This window comes from Hydra vulgaris, chromosome 11, assembly GCF_038396675.1.
Source record: "Hydra vulgaris chromosome 11, alternate assembly HydraT2T_AEP".
NCBI lineage: Eukaryota > Metazoa > Cnidaria > Hydrozoa > Anthoathecata > Hydridae > Hydra > Hydra vulgaris.
Window position 1 is genome coordinate 43,358,017 of NC_088930.1, and position 21,984 is coordinate 43,380,000.

Below are 21,984 nucleotides of genomic sequence, written 5' to 3' on the forward strand. Positions count from 1 at the left end.
CCGTTCCCATGTCGTCCCAATACCTTACGTGATGACACTTTTTTCTAACTTAGTAGATTAAAGTAATTGTTAAAAGACTAATAAACCTCACATGGTTTTATAAAAATATGAGTTTAAACATGAAAATATAGCTTTCATAACTTCGCATTTTTATTGAAATTTTTAAGGGTGGAATGGCATTATTTTGGTATGTTACATTTAAAATTTTGGCATTTAATACGTAGAAAGTTCTGGCAACCCTGCTCAGAAAATTAAATAAAACAAGTCAATCTACGGTGAAACAACGTAGATTGACTTGTTTTTTCTTATTTAGGTGCCCCAAGACGACCTAACGGTCTTGTCACAGAGCACCGCGGAAGTGCATTTAACTAGGAAGTTCACGCCTCCTTCCTTACCGTGACGCGAACATATTCCAGAGGTTGTTTCAAACCTGGATCTCCTGCTTCTAAAGCAAGCGTTCTAACCACTGCACCACGGCCGCACATGCATAATTATCTTTACCCGAGTGATGCTATGCCACCTCGTTTGTATGGAATCATAATACCCCACAAGCCTGAAAAAAACTACCCGATGCGAATTATTATTAATACTGTGGGATCAGCTACATACGAATTCCAAAATTCTTAACTGATATGATACAACCCATCCTTAATTAAAACAGCACACATTTAAAAAACTTTCAACAATTTAAATACTTTGCTAAATTATGGAAAATTGATAAAAGTAAAACTAAAGTGTCTTTTGATGTGAATAATTTAAATCCTTCAGTTCCAGTAAAGGAAGCAAATATTGACCTTATCGAGAAATTAAGAAAAGGTACTAGTTTACATCAAAATTTACCTTTGATGAAGTAAAAAATACTTTTAAATATATGCTTTTTGCGTTGTTCTTTTTTATATGAACACAACATTTAGATTCTGAATCTATTGGTTAAGGACTTAAAGTAGTAGTTGCCGAGCGTTTATTACAGTTTTATGAAACATATGCTATTGCACATGTGGTTTCCAATAATCTTCATGTAAAGTCAATTAAAAGATTTGTTGATGACTCCCATTCCTATTGAAGATTCGAAAAGCTTTTTAGTATTACTTTGTAACCAACATAAAAATATTCAGTACACTATGGGAATTGAAAATGAAACTTACACCCCAAATTTTCTTGACATAACTATTATTAACAATAAAACTGGTAGGTACGATTTTGAAGTTTGTCTTAAAGATACCATTACTAACGTCAAAATCAAACGTAATTCATGCCGTGATGGAAAAGTTAAACCCCCTACGAATTTTATTAGCCGGCAAATAAACACTGGAGTCGGCAAAATCGGATCTATAGATGGCAGTCGGCAAATGTCGGCCAACAAGGACCTTAAAAAATATTTTTTTTGGCTTTAGTTGGCAAAAAACAGTTATGTCATGACATATCTGACCTTCCCGAAGAGATTTTTATGAGGGGGAGGAGTGACGTTATCCCACTCTCCCATCAAAATCTCTTCAGGACGACCCTGATAAGAGTGATTAATAAAAAATAATGTTTTTGTTGAAAATGGTAAAAAAAAATGCTAACCTGGAAAACATTATAAAAACACAAAAAAAAATTTACGTAATAAAAAACCCTACATTTTTTCCATTTTATTAAAAAATATTGAATCTTGACTTTGGGTTCCAGAAATAAGCTCGAGGTTAAGTGTTTCTTGACTTAGAGAAAGCTTTTGATTATGTTGATCACTCCATCCTCCTTTTAAATTGGAACACCATGGTGCTCGAGGTATTGCTTTCCATTGATTTTTATCATATCTTATTAGTAGATCGCATTTTTTTCACCATAATGAAGCCAAATATTTGCCAATAAAATGCTACACACGTGTACGCCAAGGTTCTGTATTAGGACCATTGCTTTTCCTTATTTTTAGCTTTCTAAAACTTTCAACGGCTTGTCATTTTGCTGACGTCACTAACTTACTCATAACAATCAAAACATTAAAAAAAATTAACTTTTTAAAGATTATCTAACCTACAAAACAACGCTTTAAAAATAATATACTTTAAACAATATCATTCTAATTCTGAGATCTTTTACTTTTATCAAAAATACTCAAATTGTGTTCTTGTTTATCTATTAAGTTGTCTATTTGTCTGGAATCATAAACAAGTAAACTACCCTCCATCATTCTTCAACTTTTTCACTTCTAAAAAAAGTTCTGATATCTTAGACCTTTTAGTAATCTTAAATTATCCCAAATCGTGGCTCGGTAAAACACGGTGATAATTCTATCACAAACCAATGCATAAAATTGGGGGATAAATTACCTTTTCATCTTCAATTACTCAATTCTATTTCACAATTTAAAAACCATCTTTTTGACTATTTTTTAGAAAAAATACTGTATGTAAAATGTAAGGCTCATAATAGATTATTTTTGCTATTGTTATTGTTATTTGTATTAATATTATATGTAATGTTAATATTATCTTCATTTTTATTTCCGTTGTTATTACTTACTGTTTAATATAGACCCCCATACCCCTCCTCGTCACAGCATCGTAATTATTTAGTAACACGAGTCGTATGAGAGTCGTTGTTATTAATATAATCATTATTATTAATATACTCATTATTATTGTCATTACTATATCTAATAGTAGTATTGCTTTTATTATGATTCTTCTTGTTAAATATACTTTTATATTATTATATGATTGCTATTTTTATTTAATTGGTGTTTACCTTAGGTTAGTGCTCGCACTATTAGTAAATAACCATGAAATTTAAAAATTTTTATTTCAGAATATCTGTTGTTATTGCTATTGTTATTGTTAAGAAAATTTAATAAAAAGCATTGGTCATTAAATCACTTAAAATTTAACAACATATACTTACCACAAAAATAAAAGCCTTCTTCCTATAAATTATTATCAAGTTGTATACAAATTTGAATGCTCCTGCAAAAAAACTGGTGAAACAAAAATAAAAACCTCATCTTTTATTTACCAAAAAAACACATTTGAAGGAAAATAGGTTAATTCTGCAATACCGGATTATTAAAAAACTTGTCTTGATAATTCTGCATGAAACAATAAAAATACTTTATAAGTAGTGGGCAATAATTTTAACAGAAAAGTGATGGAGGCACTTGAATACAACGACATGAATGTGCACCTTCAGAACGTGGTCTGATCAGGACCGGTGGTTACGGATAATGGAGGTTCAAAAAGGAAGTCAGGACTTCGTTTAGGAAACCAATATTTTGATTTTTAAATGAAAAGATTGCATTGATTTGTTTTTGTTTTGTTTTCAACGGTTTTTATATTTATATTATACTTGATAACGAGGGTATCTATACTCCCTTGAAATATTGTAAAAAAAAATAAATTGGATAGTAGTTTTTTCTGGATAAATACGATTGTTGTATGTAATTGCATAAGAACCGTAGCACTCTCTACAACAGGTCTACATTCATGTAAGCCTGTAGTAGAGATTGCTGTGGTTTAACTATGCCAAAAAAAAGTTATATTGAACGTGAAAAATGGATTAAAGCTGTTCCAAACTCTAATTACGTTGTTACCAAACATACTTTTTTTTATCTGTGAGTTACACTGGCCTCCAAGTTTTGAAACATATACAGTGCGTGGAAGAAAACATTGACCAAAAAGTGCTCTATCTTTTTGGCTTGGAGCACCCTTATCTTTGATTGCAACAGCTGCTTTAACTCAAAAAACTACCATAAATAGCATTAGAAATATATCAAATAAAAAAACATTTCTTTAAAAATATAAAGCTACTTTTTTTGATATCAAAAACAACTTTATCAATAAAAGTAATCACCAATATCCAGTTATATCGGTTATGATTGATAGTTATGATGTTATACAATATTTACAAATTTTTAAATAAGTGCTTTTATTTTTACTTAAAATTTATTAAAATTCTTACTTTGAAACATTTCAATATGGTATTAAGTGTAATGTTGTTAGCTTATCAACAAATTGAATCTGTTATCACCTGGTGTAAGGTTGATGAAATTCTATGATTTAAAAATTGGAAAATAGAAAGCAGTAATTATGCAACATAATTCAGTTATGGGACCACAAGTAGTAAGAGAAACTTTATACACCTGACATCGTTATGCGCACTTTTATTTATTTTATTATTGGTAATTCTCTTCCAGATAAGCAGAAGTTATGTAGCAGAGACATATATTAATAAAAGTTTTACTATGGTGAGATTAGTTTTTGTAGATCATAAAATAATGCTCTGATGATTTTTTATTTAAACAAATTAATTTTATTAATCAAACAGAAAAATCAGCCAGCGCAAAAGTAAAAGCTATTATACATAACGGGATTCATGTCAATCAAACTACTTTTAAATGTACAGTTCAGGAACACCATGGTTAACAATAAGTAGAAATTATCTACTATATGGCTTTGTATTTTTTTGTTAAAAAATGTTTTTAATCTTTGCTTAACTGAAAAAAACTCAGGAATTAATTTTTTATGATAATAGAGTGACCAGGATTGCAACTTTATGATGCTGAATCTAGACGTCTTTTTAAGTTATTCAAGCTGAATGAAACTTCTATTACTCCAAAACCTATTGGTACTTCAACATGTATACATCAAATGTGTTATGGTTTTGTAGGTTTATGTAGACATTCATCTAATACTACACAAAATTAAGCTCATTTTGGTCAATTTATGTCAGATCACCTAGAAAAAGAACGTAGTATACTTCATCAAGGTTTTTTAAACATAAACTTATTTACTTGTCATAATTTAAATAAGTGGATGTCATAAATGAAATCCACTTATTTAAAACATCATTCAGGCTGATTTTTTTCTTTTTTAATAGGAATCTCAATATCTGAATTTTTTTCATTAAATCATCCGAATCTTTTCTACTAAATCCACTAGAGAACTCCTGCTAAAAGTTTTGCAAAACATATTCTGCTGATTTTTCCATTAATTAGATTGCTCTCTTTTGTTCAAAGTAACTTGAAGTATGTTAAGTCCTTTTAATGAAAGCAGTTGAATTGATTTTGAACAAATAAATGCAAAAAATGTGTGTGTGTGTGTGTGTTTGCTCCTATAACATTTCAAAGTTACGTTACGTTTTAATCGGTTACAATTGGTAACAAGGTTACATTCTCTAACTTTTAATTATATGTTAAGTATATAAACTTGATTATGCAGTAAATGTTTGTTTATCGTTGCCGTATTGCTAAATATTATTTTATATTTTATTTTTATTGTAAAATAGCTCCGTCTCAATTGGTTACTTTGTCACGAAAAAAAAAATAAAGTTTTAATACGCAACGTTACGTCTCAAATGTTTTTTTTTTTTAACTTTGTAAAGCGTAACCAATTGAGACTTGACGTAACGTAACTAAATCTAGATTTAAGACGTAACTAAAGTATATATGTTTCAAACAGTTTTTTTTAACGATATGTTAGGTCATAATTTGTTACACTAAAAAAAAAAAAAAAGATGTAATGTAACGTAAAAAATTTTATTTTTATGACATATCTTAATTGCGTAACGTAATTAAATACGTCAATTTAAGAATTAAAACGTTAATTTAAAAGTTAATTTAAACGTTAATTAAAACGTCAATTTAAGAATTAAAACGTCAATTTAAGAACTAAAACGTCAATTTAAGAATTAAAACGTCAATTTAAGAATTAAAACGTCAATTTAAGAATTAAAACGTCAATTTAAGAATTAAAACATTAAAGAATTAAAACGTTTTAATTCTTAAATGTTTTACCTTCCGTTACTTCCGTTTGGTTATACTTTTAAAGGTAATAAGTACCTAAGATTGCTTAACCGTACCGTAAGTTATTTTAACTTTTAAAGCTACTTTTATGTTTTGTTTTTCGTACGTTACTTTTAAGACTTTAAAAGTTGTATTTACCTTTAAAAAGTATTTTTTTTTTTAAAACCACGAGCGTTAGTTATTTTTTTAAAACACTTTTATTATATTTATACTTTATTTTAATTTTATTATATTTATACTCAATTTTGACAAGCGTGCTATTGCGTTTTCAAAAATCAAATACATAAACAATCAAATAGTTAAATAATATTGTAAATGAAACAATCTTTTTAAATACCGTAACTCATGATCGATCATGAGTTACGGTATTTAACAATGCGTTTGTCGAGACATTTGTAACTAAAAAATATTTTTTTTAAACTGCTAATTATTATCGTTATTTTAAAATAGAGTTGTCTTAATTTGTTAATTTTTTTTTTGTAACTAGTTTGTCGCGAAAAAAAAGTTTCAATTTGCAAAGTTACGTTTCAATTATTTTATTTTAACTTATAAAAGTGCAACTTTTAAAAAGTGTAGACTGAAACGTAACTTAACGTTAAAAAAATCTATATTTTAGACGCATTTTAACTACGTCTCATATCTTTGAGACTAGTTAAAATACGTCTCAAAGATATGAGACGTATTTTAACTACGACGTTTCAAACGTACCGTAAAAAAAACGTCTCAAAGATATGAGACGTTTTTCTTTACGTTAAGTTTTTTTTTGATCAATAATAGAAGCGTAATACTTCACGAGTTTTTATAAACCCACAAGCAAAAATGTATATAAAACTTTAAGTTTTTTTATAATGTCAATTAAAGTGTTACGTACATTCATTTAGTTAAGGCAATTATGTGTATAGTTGCACTTTCAGTTTCACTTGATCGCTTCTCGGCCTAATGGTTAAGACCAAATGTAGTATCTGTTTTTATTAACACTTGATAACCAAACAAAAATATATAAATAAAAATACGAATAAAAATATAAAAATTACATAATAAAATAAAAATATAAAATAATATAACAAAAACAAAAAATATAAACTATATTCTGCCCTCTAGGGCCTTGGACTAGATGGTAGCAATACAAAAAAAAAAAAAAAAAAAGTATCTGTTCTTATTGCGGCTCCGGACCATCTCTCAATTGGTTACGGTGTTGCGAGATAGCAGAAACTGCACAAGATCAAATCCGCGACAGTCAAAAGAGGTTCTTGGCGTAGTCGCTTTTTCAATGTCTCCTTATACATCCGGAAGTTTTAATTCAATCCGTCCACTCCGGGCGTTAAATAGAGATAAACCAATAAGTTGGTGCTGCTCAGCTTTGACTGAGTGGCAAATAAACCCTTAAGTGGACCAAAAAATGGAGGCTCGACTCCTAAATAACACCGCCTTCTTGAGCCTTGTGTAAGTCTAGTTTCAGCTCTATGTGTCTTTAGTTAGTTGGTAAAAAAAAGAAAAGAAATCAGTTGCATTTTCTGTGCAATATATACACTTCACTTTTTCTCAATCTTTATATAGCTCTCTCTATATAGTAGCGTACTCTCTATACGTATATTTATGTACATATAATAAAAAAAATTATGGAGATAAATACTACAGATTACAATATTACGTATCATTAGGTCAAAATGTTACGTGTTGTTACGTAACACTTTTCACGTAGCGTTACGTTACAATGTTACGTCTCGGCTACGTAAAAATAACGGAAATTTTGCACGTAACGTAACGAATCCCGTTTACATTACAATACGTAGCGTAACTTTAAAAGGTTATAGTGTGTGCGTGTGTGTGTGTGTGTGTGTGTGTGTGTGTGTGTGTGTGTGTGTGTGTGTGTGTGTGTGTGTGTGTGTGAATGAGTGTAATTTATTTTTTTCGGAAAATATATAAAAAAGTCTTTCAATTTTGGAAACAAAAAAAAAAAAAATTGTATATATATATATATATATACAAATTTGGATTTATTTTGAAATTTTTTCAATTATTTTAGATTTACTAACACAACCATTGGGCAACTGTGCTACTACTATAGGAAGCTACTTGGATTGTATGAACAATACTAAAAGTAACACAATATATTATCACCCATGTCCTTTTCTTTTTTTTGAATCAGGTAACACAATTTTTTCATGTTAACATAATATTTTGGTTTTTAATTAATATATTTTTATATTATATTTCTTTAAATATTTTTTTTTCTTTGTATGGCATGCAATAATCAATAAATCAAATTATTTGATATGCTTAATATCCAAGATAATTTAGATACGATAAGTAAAAATTATAAATAAATAACAGAAAACTTGAACATATTTCAAAAAAATTTATAAATAAATGTTAGCTTCTCAGTTTTACATTAATGGAGACTGCAAGAATCTGGCAGGTTTTGCAAAGCCACAAATAATAAAGTTATCACCCTATTGCAATGATAACATCAAAGAGTTATTTTATTTATAAATATCCATATTGTGTCGGGGTTTAACACAATATTTAAAATCAGTTTGCTATATTTAAAATCAGACAAAATGTGTTATGTCTTGTACTGTTAATAAAACACAACTATTAGGAATATAACATTGTATATCATCTTTTATATGTAAGCCATCTTTTTATATTTATTATTTACAATCACCATTTATAACTAAAAACACTGTTACTGATTGTCTACAAATAACAAAGTTTTATGGCTTCACATCCCTGAAACGTATTGGCTTTTGCCCCCTGTCAATTCAATATATATTTTTGAAATAGTTGGTTAGTTGGTTACTTTTCACGGTGGTTTACAAATGGTTAGATTACTAACATTAAGTATACACCTTATGTAAATGATTAAAATAATAATGGTTGTAATAATAAAAATAATATTTATAACAATAATAACAATGATAATAACAATAATAATTATTAATAATAATAACAATGATAATAATAGTAGTAATAATAATAATAATAATAACATGTTATTTTAAAAATAGTAATAATAATAATAATAATAATAATAAGGTAATTGTAATAACCAAAATAGATGGTTACTACTTTCTTTACAGCAATCGTTTATACATACAAAGTTACAGAGACAAACAGTAATAAAATGACAAAACATAGCAAATAACGATGCTATAAATACGACTATCGCTAAAAAAATTATAAAGATTTAGTAAATATATTAATCATAATTAAAAATATATTAAAATATTAATTCATAAACTTTTTTTTTAACTTTTGTTTTTGATTTTTTTTCTTTCAGATATTTCTTTTTCTTTTCTTCTTTTAAAATATTTACTTATTCTTCGTTTTAATTGATTGTATTTTTCGTTTAATTTACAAATTTTTTTTTTTCTTATTTTCTTTTTTTTCTCTTTAAAAAAGTTATCTTATTAAAAGTTATTTGTCGACCATGTACTTCTTCAATTCTGGATATGCTCTTCTTCAGTTACAAGTCGTTCAGACATATTAGATTTATCACTATTGATAGGATCGAGTTTCTCATTATTGATGAGATCATAACGTATACTGTCTTCATTATTCATAATTACACAATGCTCAGGACTTTTTTATTTAATAACAGTGTGCTAATGTACCTAAAAAGTTATTCCTCAAGATGATTGCAGTGTTTTGCCCAGCCTGAGATATAAACGAAACAGGTTCAGGTTTTGAATCTGGTCTTTGGTGATACCGTAAGGGTGATTCACTTTCAAAGCTCATAGTGAGAAATCTTAACTGCCTCCCCATCATCTCGGAAGGACTCCTTGATCTTCTTGCATGAGGTATTGTTCTGTAACTTAAAAGAATTCTGCTTAAACATCCTCATATTAAACCTTTATCTGATGAATAAGCTTTTAAACCCATTTGACTGTCTCTACCATTCTTTCAGTTGCTCCATTAGATTGAGGGTGGTAAGGTGGGGTCTTATAAGATGAGCAACTTATTTTCTTTAGCCACTGGTAGAGAGTGGTATCATAAAATTCTGTAGCATTATCTGATATTAAAACTTCTGGAACTCCGTTTCTTGAAAAAATACTTTGTAATACTGCCTTCACTATGGCAGTTTCATGGTTAATTACTTTAATAATTTCAGGCCATCTAGAAAAAGACTAGAATTAAAAACAGTCTTACACCCATATATATAAGCATGGTCCATATGCACTCTGCACCAAGGTTTATTTTTATTTGGCCATCTATAACGTCCTCTCTTTCTTTACCATAATCTCCGCACATTTTTTAGAGTTTTTCATATATTCTTTAGCATCTTGACAATAGCCAGGCTACCAAGCTTTCAACTTTAATCTACATCAAGTTTGCACTGTGCCACAATGTATGTCATCATGGACTTATTTGATAAGCTTCCTTATCATTATTGTAGGAGGTACAATAAGATCACCATTATATACTGTTTAACCTATTCAATAGTCAATTTATTCCTACTAGATTTATAAGGTCTTTCTACCGCAGAGCACCTGCTCCAATTATTATTGGTAATTCTGGTTTGATTATCCATTAGTACTCTATCATTTTCTGTCTCTTTTTTTATCTGCTCAAGATTCACAAAATCTGACTCCACTAAGTGTATGAAGATTTCTTGGTCTATTTCTACATATTGTGGTAGAAAAGACCGCGATAATGCATGAGGAATGTTTTCTCTCTTTTTATAGCTTATATCATAGTCAAATGCCATCATTTGCAAGGCCCATCTTAAAATTCTAGCAGATCTCAGTTTATGCAGTTCTTTACTACAATCAAATTTAAATTCTAATGGTCTGTGATCTGATATCAATTTCTGATAAAGGTCGTGAGAAATACAATACAAGATGACCTTTTTTGAAAAAATTCCAGAAATTGCTTTTTCACTGGCATCAGATGTTAATTCTAGATCTTGATTGATGTCATAAGCTTTTACCACAGGTTCTTCGCAAAGATTCTTTTTTAGCAACTCAAATGCATGTTGATGTTATTAACTCCTCTCAAATGACGCTCTTTTCTTCTTTAAATTATTTAAAGGTAAAATATTTCAGCATATTTTTCAATGTGTCAACCAGAAAAGTTTACTAGTCCAATAAACAACTCAAGTTCCTTTTTATCATCAGGAGGATTTATTTTGAGTATTTTGCTGACCAAATACGATCTGGGTTAACTCCCTTTTCTAACAGTTCATACCCTGAAAATGCAGCACTTTTTGTTTTGTTCAGTGATTTTCTATCATTTATACTCATTCCTGAATCCATCAATTTGGTCAAAACTTTACTTAAATTCAAGTTTTTTTTTCCAAAAGGTAAACATGTCCATCTTAACAATCCGATAGAGGTATTAAGTGTTTTATTATTTCTTGTGCCTTTTAGTGCATCTCAATTTGATGAGAAGCTCCTTTGAGATCAATTTTAGGAAAATATTTCATTTCTGCCGTTTTATGAAATACAGTCTCAATGTTTGGAATAGGTTATGGATCTGAGCATATTTTTTGGTTAACCTATTTTGTAATCTGCACATGTGCATAAATTTTCATCTGTATTTCTAACAACCACAAGTGGTGAGGTCCATTTGCTTTCACCAGGAGGAACTATTTGGAGCAACCTTTGCTAAATCATTTCATTGACTTTATCTATCACTAGTGGTTATGTGAATAGGAAGAGGTCAAGATTCAAAATAAGTTGGTTTTATGCCATTTTTTAACTGTGTATTTGGTTTGTAATTGATTAAACGCCCATGAACAATAAGTTCTTTACTGTTAACTAATTTTGTTGCATTATCATTAAATACATCCATGGCAATTAAACCATAATTTTTTGCAAGTTCGCAACAGTTCGTAAAATATTCGTTTTCAATTAAGTTTCCGAAGTTGCCTCAAGTTCGCCTAGGACTTTAATAGTTATACAATCAAATTGTTTCAGACCGAGATAAAATTTTGTAATTTAGGTTTAGACGATAATCCCCCAAAATTTTTTAGGTATGATTGTGACCTGACTTTTTTTATTATAATATATTATTTTTACATAAATCTCTGTTTGTATTATTCATGTTAATGGAATATACACTAGCATTATCGTTCTCTATTTCCTCTCTTGTTCTTTCATACTTAATGCTTGCTTTGCATACATTTTTAAAATGGTTCAATTTTCCACATTTTTTACCACTTTTCCCAAATGCTGGGCACTTCCTAGGTAGTTGTTGAAGGCCGCAAAATTTTCATTTAATTATTTTTCTTTATTTTTATAGATATAATTAACTGAAGAAAGGTCTATGTTGTTTTTAATGTTGCTTTGTATACTAAAAGATGATATTGTTTAAGTTGCCTGATAAAATCAACACATGCTCCTAGTTTAGGCGATTCTTCACTCTGTTGCACTTCTAGAGCTTTAATTCTCTGATCAGAAGAATAGAGGTCATCAATCAATCTCATTTGAATTAAATCTCTATTGCTCTCTCTCTCCCTCAATATATATATATATATATATATATATATATATATATATATATATATATATATATATATATACATGTATATATATAAACAATATTTTTTTAAAATTTTATTTATACTAGTTTTAATTTAAATTTTTTATTTTTTCTGTGCTATAACCTTAGTTAAACTAAAAATGGTAGGAAGATAAGCATAATGATAGCTTGATGTTTACGGACATTACCCTACAGACATTTGTTTTTTAAAGTTATGTTCTAAATGTCTTTTAAACGTTTTTTAAACGTCTTTTAAGCGTTCTTTATGGAAGAATAATTAAAAAATGTTTAAAAGACATTTAAAATGCATTTAGAATGTAACTTTTAAAAACAAATGTCAGCTGGGTAAGGACAACAGGGCAGGACTGAATTATTCAGGAAGTTGTTTAAATTGCTTCTGATAATCATAAAAGTATATTGGGAAGGTAGGCAATTGTAGGCAATTTGAGATGTCTTTTATATTTCTAAAAAAATGACTTCAATTCAAATAACTTTCTTGGTTTTTTATTATGAAAAAATGAAATAATAAAATTAAAAACATCCCAATTTTATTTTGGAATGTTGCTCATTACAGATAGATTGACGTTTACGAATTTCAAAATTATGCCTCTTAGTATTTTCAGTCTGTAATAATAACTTGACTATGTATAAAAAATTTCACGAAATTCGCAACATTTTTTATGTTTTATACCTAGACAAATATTAGGGGGTGTCTAAGCAGGTTAAGAAAGAAACTGATTCATTTTTGTTTAATTTATATTTCAATAGTTTAAAGTGATTCTTTATATTAAAAGGAATTTTTTCAAATTATGGATTTTGGCCATTTTTTTACCTTTTTGAGTCACTGTGCGTCAGTAAGGAAGGAGGCGTAAACTTCTAAGTTCAATGCTCTTCTGTGGTGTTCTGTGACCAAATCTTTTTTTGGGGGACCTAAAAAAACTTTTAAAAAATACGTAAATATATATGTTTATATTTATATATACTATAAATATGTGTGTTTGCGTGTATGTATCTTTGTGTGTGTATAAATGTATATCTGTGTGTTTGTGTACACACATGAAAATAGTAAAAATGAAATAAAAAATTTGTACACAGTTTATCCAGAAAAATAAAATAAAATTTTATCAAAATATTTATGAAAATAAACAAAAAAAGAACTAATTATAAATTCTAATAATAATAATAATTATAATAATAATAATAATAAAAGTAAAAACAGAAAATAAGATAAAAAATGAATTCTTCACAACAAAAACTAAATTAATTTAATAAATAAATAATGTTTTGATTTTCTTTATTTTTTGTTTCATTAGATAAAAGTTTTTGTGCAAATAACATCAGAAAGTTATTTTAAAATGATTTAAAAATGCATATTGTGCTTAACATACTTATTATGTTAATAGTATATTTCCATCTAAAACTTAAAAAAATATGTAGCTTAGTATAATGGTCTTAAGAATAAACAAATTGCTATTAATTGTTAAGAATGATTTTTCATTTAAAAGTTCAAAATAACTATACTTTTACAGTTTGCATAGAATTTAATTATTCTTTTTACCTAAAAATAAAAAATGAAAAAAGCATGGAAAAAAAAAGTATAAAATTAATTAATGCATTTTTTTGATGTAGTAACTGTTGTTTTTTTAATTATACCTGGCTCCCTAATGCCTACTATAGTTAAGGAGGTTATTCCTCAAATGCAATTCCTCTTTTTTTGTGTGTAAAAACTGTTTATTTTAGGTGTAATTTAATTTGTATTTAGGTCTATTTTACTTTTTATTTGATTTATTATATCCTTTTTTTATTACTTTTTACGTCTAATTTTTTTTTTTTTTATGTGTAATATCAGATTTTTTTTTCAGGTGTAATACCTGTTTTGTGTAAAAATGGAACATTTGGAAAAGTTGATTATACTACTTACTGTTCAAAAATTACAGAAGAGGAGAAGATTAGTAGAAAATTTTTGGTGTTTTATGAAGTAGGAATAATATCAAAATGGGTATATTGAATTTTCTTTTTTGTTGTTTTCAATAAAAAAAAAAAAAAAGATATACTTTTTTACAAATTTAAATCATTTTGATTACTTGCTTGTCATTCCTTTACATAAAATATGAAGAGAAAGTAGAAAAGACAGAAGCGACTTAATTAAATATTTTAAAGTTGTATTAAAAGAGTATTTATAATAATTAAAATAAATTTAAATATAAATTTAAATATAAATTTTAATAAAATTAGCGAAACTTTGAAAATATACAAAAACATAAAGTTATATAATTGACTAAGTTTATTTATTTTTTGTTATCAACTAATACATTTTTACACATTTTAAAATTGCATTCAGTTATGTTAATGTTATGTGCTAGTAATATATACATATATATATATATATATATATATATATATATATATATATATATATATATATATATATATATATAAATATATATACATACATACATATATATATATATATATATATATATATATATATATATATATATATATATATATATATATATATATATATGTATGTGCTAGTAATATATATATATATATATATTACTAGCACATAACATTAACATAACTGAATGCAATTTTAAAATGTGTAAAAATGTATTAGTTAATAACAAAAAAAAAATAAACTTAGTCAATTATATAACTTTATGTTTTTGTATATTTTCAAAGTTTCGCTAATTTTATTAAAATGAGTCTAAGCAGACATTGGTTACATATAGACATTGGCTGCATCATTTTATTGTGGAATTGTAAGATCTACATTGTTTTACAATTTTAAATTCAATTATCAGGTCTACTCCACTTACTTTTGACCTCCATACTTCTTTAGATAACTAATACTGTTTTTATATTTTTCGATGTTAAAAGATATTCTATGATTAGGATATCTAAGTTTGAATGCAGTTTCACTAACTCCAAAATATACATTTTCATTCCCTGAAAAAGTATATTTTGGAGGGTATCTGGAGTGTCTGGGCAGAGAGTGGCTTGATACACTATGTTATTTACAAGGCACTGTTGATTTAAAGGACACTTGTTTTTAATACAATTGCAACGTTTACGGGAATCTGAGGTGTTGGTTTTCATTATATGATAGTTAAGAGATTGAATGATTGATTTGATGTTTGACATACAACTGTAACTCACCTTTAGAGTATTTTATTCAAAACCTTATGGTATTTATGGCTAACTGGGAAGTGTTTGTCTAAAATATCCAAAAAGAGTTTACTAATTTTTGAAAAAACCTGTACATATATAATCTGGTTAAACCCCCCCTGCCCCCTATTTATAGTAAATATGGGGTTTTACCCCCCCATATTTACTATATGTGGGGTTAAAGCAGATTATATTGCACATATTGTTTTTTGATAGAGCCTAGATAAGTTCTGGAATATAATTAACTTTAAATTTGTAACTAGACTTTTTTAATGAATATTTTTTATCGATATTTAAAAATATGTTTTAGCAAACTAACAATTAATATTTATTCTTGTTTGTAAGTTGTTAGTTTGTAATAAATTTAGGGTATTTTAATTCTTGTTTTCTGGTGCTTTCTTTTTTTTATAACAAATTTATTTATTAAATGCAATATTCTCTAAAACTTTTGTTTTAACAATATAGCAATATCAATATGAAATTGATAATAAATTTAATAAACGAATACTTGGTGATTTGGGATACTTTCTTCGTATAATTGATGCTGCTGCATGTTTTTTTGGCTTTATTGTACTCTTATTGTTAATGTAAGTACAATTATTTAAACTTCTATGTTGTTGATGTTTTATAAAACTTGTTTATTTTTCATTCAGTTCAGGTTAGTCAATGTACTACAATTTACCTTATGTGATTTAATCTTGTTCTTTCTTTGTGACATACTCTCGAGTCCTTCATAAACGTCCCCAGCCGTTTATTAACTTTTTGATATTTTTCCGACCCACCCTAAGCTTATTAAGACCATCCCCCCCTCCCATTTAATACTTTTTATTTGTTATCAACAAAAAATTTATATCTCAAAACCAAAAAAAAAAAAAAATTAAGTAAAAATTGGCCCTAACATTAGAAAATAATTTCAGTCACCGATGAAAACAAAAACTTTCAGTGCAAACTGGCTTTAAAAATCGTTGGCTTGAGAAATCTCAATTTGTTTAATAAAGTATGCAACCAGAGCAAAAAGTTTTATCTTTTCTCCCATCAAAGAAAATTGATTTTGGCCTACTGAACACATAGCTAACTTTTCTTTGCGTGATAATTTAGTTCTAAGCAATTGTCTTTGAAGCCTTAACTTGGTTTAATCAATTATGTCATGTTTTATAGTTTTGTAATCTGAAACTGTGGCAGTTGCAATTGTAGCTCCAGCAGCATCAGATACATCATATCTGTCACATTCTCTGACAATTGTTGCAAACTTATATTTCTGCCAGATTCACTAGCTAATTCAAAGAAATCTGACAACTGGTTATCATTGACATTGCTCTGAGTGTCATTTATAAACTCCTCCTCACCAGAATCAATTTCTGCATCTATATGAAGTGATACTAACTGATACTTTTAGACTGCTTTTAATAGATAAAAACAAATCATAGTATTTGTTTCTTTATGCGTCTTTCAAATGCTTTGGTTAATATAAAAGTACTTTCTTTCACTAAAGGACCAATAACCATATTGTTTTCATTTTTTTGATCCATTAAAAATTCGTGCACAAGTACTGGCACTTTTGATATTCTCGGGCATATGCAGCTACCTAAATTAAGAAAATGACATGTAGCAATATATTAATCAAAACAAAAATTTCCATCTTAGCAAATAATACTGTTGAATTATTTGATTTGCCTTTTCTTTTAAGAATCATTTTCAATTTGTTGTGCAAAGGTTCTCATTTCTGCTGCACTCTTTGCATTGTAACAGTTTGGACATTGTAACAATTCCAGATTTTAACCAAATGTTTATAACTTTTTCAGAAACTCTAGAAACCATGTGCTTGACTTGGTGGTCCTAGGAATATGTGATTTAAAAAAAGAATATTGTTGCATGACTTCCTTAACAGTTGGAGGTTTGCGAGTAATAAGTACACATTTGATGTCATAAACAGGAGAAGTCAGCAGCGGTCTTGTAACAGCCATAGTTTGCCGCAAACCAAAATATTTTTAATTTTCTAAATATAAACTTAGTTTTATTCAATTTGCAAAATGGAATTTTAAAAATAGATTTAAATTCAACATATCATATACAGATGGATTATTTAGTATATATATGGATATGAGTAATTTTTATAATACTAATAATATAATAATTTTTATATACTAATAAATAGTCAATTTTTCTACAATTTATTTTAAAATAATTAAATAAAAATATTTTTAAAAAGTACAAGTTAAAATCACTACAGTTTATTTACGAATATATAGTAAATTACTAAGTAATTTAAAATGATATGAAAAGCCTATAATTGCCTAAAATAAATTTAAAAAAAGCTAGTTTAAACCACTGGGTAGATAATTAGAAAGTGGTTTATTAATCCATCCGTAGTTTTATTTTAGAAAACATTTAAGAAATTATGATTAAATTAATAATCAAATACCAATGAAAAGCCTATAATGCAAAATATAAGTCCCCCAGCAGAAAAAAAAAGCCAAAAAGAACTTGATTACTATTCTATTTTCTATATATCATCCAATAGTAACAATTTATTGCAATTTAACATACAATATAATAGAACAAAAATTATTAAGTAATTTAATAACAATAAAAAAGCCTAAAAATGCACAAATATAGTAAAATAAAGTCTTTTAGCAGCAAATGAAGACAAAAAAAAAGTTTTTTTTTTTCTTTTCTATTTAACTTATATTGTTCACAACAATTTACACTATTCAAGGCTAAATTTTATAACCAAATTACTAAGTAATTAACTAATGATAAAAAACATAAAAATATACAAATATGGTGATTTAAGGCCCCCTGAGCCAAAGGAAGACACTAAAAAAATCAAAATATTTTTTCTCCATTTACTTTATATTATCCAGGAGCAACAAATTATCACAATTCAAAGTCAATTTTTTTTAATGATCTACCCTAATGTATTTATCAGGGATTATCTTTTTCTAAATATTTCCAGAATTCCAAATATTTTTTTCAACTTTAAGGTTTTCCAGTTATGTAAAACATTTTCCATACTTGCAAGTTTAGGTATATACTTTTGCAATATATTTGTATTTTAAACATATTCACTAATCACTCATAAAAATATTATAAAAAGTTTGATAGAAAATTAGAAAAAACTCAACTAGTAGCAAAATTAAAGTAAAAGTAAGGGAAAACATATTCCTGATTTTTTCCGGATATTTAATCTAAACAGTTTTCCAGATTTTTAAGATATATCTTGGATGATCTGTGATATATATAAAACATTATTAGAATGTTGTTTCTTAAGTAATCGTAGCTGTCATAGAAATTAAATTTTTAAAAAAGAACCCAGTGGGCAGGTGTTTTTCTTGGGTTATCTGTTGCACTTTTTACAAACACCTTTATGGCAATGCATGCATACTGGGTAATTAAAGTAAATTAGTTGAATGTGCAGATAATTTTTTAACAATAGCACAGTTTTAAAACAAGTATATGTAAAAACAGGTTTATACCATGCTGCTTTTTTCATTTGTACCAAACTTAATTTTCAATTATAAAGTAAAGATAATTTAAAAAATGTTGCAATTAATTTTTTTGACATTATTTAAACTGTTTAAAAATTAGCAAATACTTTTTTCACGTTTATAAATCTATTTCAAAGGAGTAAATAAATAGAGAAAGTATTGTTTTTCAAAATTGACTTAAAATTATGTAAAATATGACTAATTCCTACTTACAAGAGCAGAAGTCTTTAAATCATACAAATTTTATATGGTTTGTGATTTACAAAAATATAGATGAACTTATTTGAGTTTCGATTCTATATTTAAATTTCTGATTCGCAGGGACCTAAAATAAAATCAATTTAATAAGAACATATTCTTGTCAAAGCTTATTTGCTTGGCAAGTAATCAACAAATGGTACTCTCTCCCAGTTGAAAATGTAAATTTTAAATGTAAACTTGACATTTTCCTACAAAAAGAAATAAACATTTATGATTGACATTATAAATGAAATATTACATTCATAACATTTATCTATGACTGGTTGACAACCATTAATGCTTATACAGATCTTTTTTTGTAAATTGGTTTATAAGATATTGATTTAATAAAAACACAGTGTAACAAAAAAAAGTCCTAATATTAGTTTATGATAAATATTTATATATATTTTAGTTTGAATTTAGATTAAGAAATGCTATTAAACTCTTCAAAGTTTAACAACATTGGGTTTGTAAAAACTCTAGTTTCTTTTAGGATTCTTTAAGTGAATTTAATTTAAAAATCTGAATAAATGCACTTTTTTCTAAGGAAAATTTTTTAAACATGAGTTTGTTTGTATATCTAGACTTATTATATTTTAATATCGATCTTAATATTTTGATAATATACATTTCTGCTTTTTATGAGACTGTTATATTAGGAAAGGTGTTAAAATGTTGCCAAATACACCCTTCCCATGACAAAAAATGTTACAAAATACTATTACTATATTGTTGCATTATTTTTATTGCATATTAAATCAAAAACTGCTTCATTTTATTAAACAGTTTTTAGGTTCAAATAAAATTATGAACTCAATATAATTAATTTTCAAAATGTTGATATTAAAGAAGTATTAGTTGTTGATATATGAGACATAAATACATATCAGACCAACTCAACGCTAAATTTAGCTAATAAACAAAACAGAAAATATCAAAAGTTTTCACTTGCAGAGTATTTAATTAAAACAATTATTCAAAAGCACAAAAGTGTAAATAATTTCATACGTCAAAATTAAGAAATAAGCCTTTTTTTTTTCTAGAACATTAATAATTTGTCAGAATTTGAAAAATTTGGTAACTTTTCCTGCATTGTGCCTCATATATACTCAGAACAAACAGTAAATTTTTATTTTTGTTAGATGTCTATTAGATGCTCTGCAATAGACCAAATATTCTTTGAAAAGATATGCTCTATTCAAGATCTACCATCATCAGATTTTGAATTGAGCTATTCTTGATCTTGGGAAAGAATAAGCTCAATTCAAGGTTACAGATCTTGAATGAAGCTTTTTCTACCAGATAAAGCTCTAGTCAAGATCTACCATCTTGAATAGAGCTTTATTATTAGCATTCTTGCTTCATCTCCAGGGTGGATTTATTGAATTTAAAAGTTTTCTGTGTTTTTGGGATAATAGAGCAAACCATTAAAATATAAAGAATATAAAGTACGAACTCGAAATGTGGGAACATCCTGGTAATCTAAAAACTGTGCTCTTGTCACCACTACACATTAAATTGGGCTTGATGAAGCAGTTTGTAAAGACGCTTCATTAGAAACTACTTGCTTTTAATTAAAAGTGTTACACTGTATAACAAGAAAAGAACTTAAACCTTACAATGTCAGAATAATTTTTACTACACCACCTACGTTAAAAAATATTTTATGCAACAAGTCAAAGTTAATTACCAATAGCAATCCCGGTGTCAAAAAAATTTAAAAGATAAATGGGATGCATCTGGGGCAACCAAACATGATAGAAAATGTAATAATATGTTTGATTGGTCACATTTGAAAACTCTAGCAATAAAATCAGAGTATGATGAAGGTAAAGTTAGAGAATCACTTGAAATTAACTATGCCTCAACATACCTGAAAATAAAACACGCTCCTATACTTCTCAACCATGACAATGGCAACTGTGACCATTTTTTTTATCTTTTTAAATATTTTTTTTTACACTTTAATATAAAATATAAGTAAAGTGTAAAAATTTAATAAACAAAATCTTTTTATATTTAAAAAAAAATAATTAATAATGTAATAAAATATAAATAAATATCAGTTTAATATTGTAAAAGTGTATGCAATTTACATTTTTAATTTACATTAAAATTTATTTTAATCTTCATACTAGCTTTATATTCAAATCTTTATGCCAATCATTTTTTCAGCTTTTACATTATCCTATTAATATGATAGTGCATACCAGTCTTTTCTATAAAAAAAGACAAAACTACAAAGAAAAAAAAAGACTATAGTCATATAAATTTAAAAGCATGTCTGTAAAAAAGAAAATCATTTTACTCTTGCTCTCACTTCTAGTGATAACGAAAATTCATCAAAATAAAAATAACTTTTTTAAAATCCATTGCTTTAAAAAAATTAGAATATGATGTTAAAAGTACAATCATAATATTTTGTTAATAGTTTTTTTGTTGTAAGTTATTTAATTTTTATTTTGTGTTTTAAATCTTATTCTTAAATTAAATGTTTTGTATTTTAAATCTATATTTGTATAGTTATTATGTTTTTTTCTCTGAGTAAAATTGCTATACTTTATTGAGGCATATAAAAATTACTAGAAAATTAAATATATTATGATGTTATATATATATATATATATATATATATATATATATATATATATATATATATATATATATATATATATATATATATATATATATATATATATATATATATATATATATATATATATCATGGCCTAGTATATTACAAGGCCGTGTATGTTACATTTTAGAGGCCGATTCTAAGAGGCCTATTATAAAAAAGATGGCTGCGCAACTATAGCGAAA

At 26.8% G+C, this 21,984-nt stretch overlaps 1 protein-coding gene across 2 annotated transcripts in view; it reads left to right on the plus strand.

Moving 5' to 3' along the window:
- LOC136086677 (vasoactive intestinal polypeptide receptor 1-like) overlaps positions 1-21,984 on the plus strand; it is a 120,806-nt gene that overhangs the window by 35,912 nt on the left and 62,910 nt on the right. For both annotated transcript variants that reach the window (XM_065808918.1, XM_065808919.1), the window contains exons 4-6: positions 7,803-7,925; positions 14,125-14,261; positions 15,899-16,020. In XM_065808918.1, the coding sequence (XP_065664990.1) occupies positions 7,803-7,925; positions 14,125-14,261; positions 15,899-16,020 (382 nt within the window). The remainder of the gene's footprint in view (positions 1-7,802; positions 7,926-14,124; positions 14,262-15,898; positions 16,021-21,984) is intronic.